Source organism: Berghia stephanieae, chromosome 1, assembly GCF_034508935.2.
Source record: "Berghia stephanieae isolate SIO BIC M18660-M18661 chromosome 1, UCSD_Bste_1.3, whole genome shotgun sequence".
In the NCBI taxonomy this organism is placed as follows: Eukaryota; Metazoa; Mollusca; class Gastropoda; order Nudibranchia; family Aeolidiidae; genus Berghia; species Berghia stephanieae.
The window spans coordinates 84,279,713-84,282,212 of record NC_088360.1 but is presented as its reverse complement, the minus strand read 5'-3'; the positions used below and the strand labels follow the sequence as shown (position 1 = coordinate 84,282,212).

General features: G+C 36.4%; 1 protein-coding gene across 2 annotated transcripts in view; it reads left to right on the top strand.

Annotated features, from left to right (window-relative positions):
* Positions 1–2,500, top strand: part of LOC144959547 (sodium channel protein para-like) — a 195,057-nt gene that overhangs the window by 171,639 nt on the left and 20,918 nt on the right. For both annotated transcript variants that reach the window (XM_078892164.1, XM_078892166.1), the window contains 2 exons: positions 298–456; positions 2,330–2,431. In XM_078892164.1, coding sequence (XP_078748290.1) covers positions 298–456; positions 2,330–2,431 — 261 coding nt within the window. The remainder of the gene's footprint in view (positions 1–297; positions 457–2,329; positions 2,432–2,500) is intronic.

The window sequence follows — 2,500 nt, the reverse complement described above, 5'->3', positions numbered from 1 at the left end:
AGTTCTCACTAAATTATATCAATCAGACTATTGATGCTTTGAGTTCGATGAAACGGATCTAACGTACCAACACACACAACAATTTAGTGAGAACTATTCATTAAAATGGCTGGTTAAAAACAATAACAAAGAGATGTATGACGTCTATTTTGTTCTCTCTAAAACGTTTTATGCTACACGTAGTTTCGTGTGTTGGTACATTACATCCGGCTAGCGGATGTTGTGAGTACTATACCTAAACGCATAGCATCAATCTAAACATAGGTTTATATGTTTATATTTTGTGTATCCTATTAGGTTGTCGTGAATGCATTGTTCAAAGCTATCCCATCCATCTGTCACGTGTTGATGGTGTGTCTAGTCTTCTGGCTCATCTTTGGCATCATGGGTGTGCAACTCTTCAATGGGAAGTTCCATGCTTGCTTCAACGAGCAGAAAAAGTGTAGTGTTGAAGAGGTAGGTATCCTCTTTGTATGTTTGTTTTTTGTTGTTGTGGGTTTGTTTGTTTGTTGTTTTTTTTTGTTTTTTTTTTGTTGTTGTTGTTGTTGTTTTTTTTTTTGTTTTTTTTTTTTTTTTATTTTATTTTTTTTTTTTTTTTTTTGGGGGTTTTTATGGTTTTTGGTGTAGGAGTAGAGTAGTTGCAATAGTATTATTATTATTATTATTATTATTATTATTATTATTATTATTATTATTATTATTATTATTATTATTATTATTATCATTAGTCGTATAGTATAGTAGTAGTAGTAGTAGTAGTAGTAGTAGTAGTAGTAGTAGTAGTAGTAGTAGTAGTAGTAGTAGTAGTAGTAGTAGTAGTTAGTAGTTAGCTTGTGCATACGGGATGGAAATCAATTCCGAAAAATCGCAAATTCAGCGAATAATCGAGACAATCCTTAGAAGGGAATTAATGTAAATGGTGAAAAATTGAAGCAAGTCACCTCATTTAAATACTTCGGTGTGTTGCCTCACCAAAAATGGGACTAGAGCACAAAAGAGCTGAAAGCAAGAATTGAAATGGCAACAGCAGCCATGACAAGATTTAACACCATATTATGGAAAAGCAACATTCATTTTGGAATGAAGTTAAAATTTTACAGATCCCTGGTACTATTATCCATTCTGCTCTATGGCTGTGAAACATGGACTCTCACTGCAGATCTAGAACAACAACTGTGCTTTTGAAAATAAGAGCAATAGGAAAATTTTATCTGTAGAACAGGGCAAATAATATAATATATTGGATGAGGAGATGGATTGAGCAGGAGGACGGGAATCACTGTTGTCAATTGTGAAAAGAAGAAAACGGTCATGATTCGGACATACTGTCCGCCATGATAACGTGTACAAGACCGTTTTGCAGGGCACTGTGGAGAGACAGAGAAGGAAGAAGAGGAAGAGAGAAGAAGAAAAAAAAAGGCAGGACAAAATTGGACAGGCCTGAACCTTACTAGCCTTCTAGAAAAAGCCAGAGACCATGATGATTGGCGTGAGGTTGTGAAGGCATCCCGCATGCCCCCCACCCCCCCCCCCCCCTCTACTCTCCCGTCATCCCGTCATGGGAATGAGGTAGACAGTAGTGGTAGTGTCAGTAGTAGTAGTAGTAGTAGTAGTAGTAGTAGTAGTAGTAGTAGTAGTAGTAGTAGTAGTAGTAGTAGTAGTAGTAGTAGTAGTAGGAATATAGTCGTAGCAGAAGTAGTAAGTAGTAGTGGTAGTTGAGGTTGTTGTTGAGGTAGAAATAATGAGGAATAAGAAGAAGAAGAGAAAGGGAGACGATCAAAATATCTAGCTACTAAATTTAATGTACTTCGTGGGGGTTTTTTCGGTTTTGTTTAATACTATTTGCATTATTTGCTTGATACAATATGAAATTGTATTTCAATATTTGGACCTAAAATTATTGGCGAGATTTAAAGAAACAAAATGAAATTTAACTTGTTTTTTTTTTTTTTAGTAATAGTCTATAATGTGTGGCATAAGGGGTGCGGTGTCTCACTTGTAACAAGAGCTAACAATAGTGTGCATGGTCATTCACCCGATGGGTGACGGTTATCAAAACAAAAAGGGTTCCTGACGTTATGTCCTTGGGTAAGACACTTTACTCCAACTGCCTTACTCGACACAAGTGTGTGTGAGTACTTGACTACAGACAATAAGTAAGTGAGCTAGTAAAAGGGTGGTCAACAAGCGACTTGTATCTTGTGAGATAATAATCTTGTTTCTTTAAGGCTCGCTGACGCAAGAAATAAAGTACGGTGAAGAGTCTTAATGTGGTGAATCTGTGAGAATGCACTATATTCATGTTCTCATTTATTCATTCACCATTCAGGTACCTGACAGAGATGTATGTGAGCAAAAGATGTACAACTGGACTAATTCACAGATTAACTTTGACAACGTCATCGCAGCATATCTGGCTCTGTTCCAAGTGGTAAGTTTGTATTTTGTAATGTTCTCATTCAAAGGGATCTGTGCAGCGCAATTTTTGCCGCACTCTGAC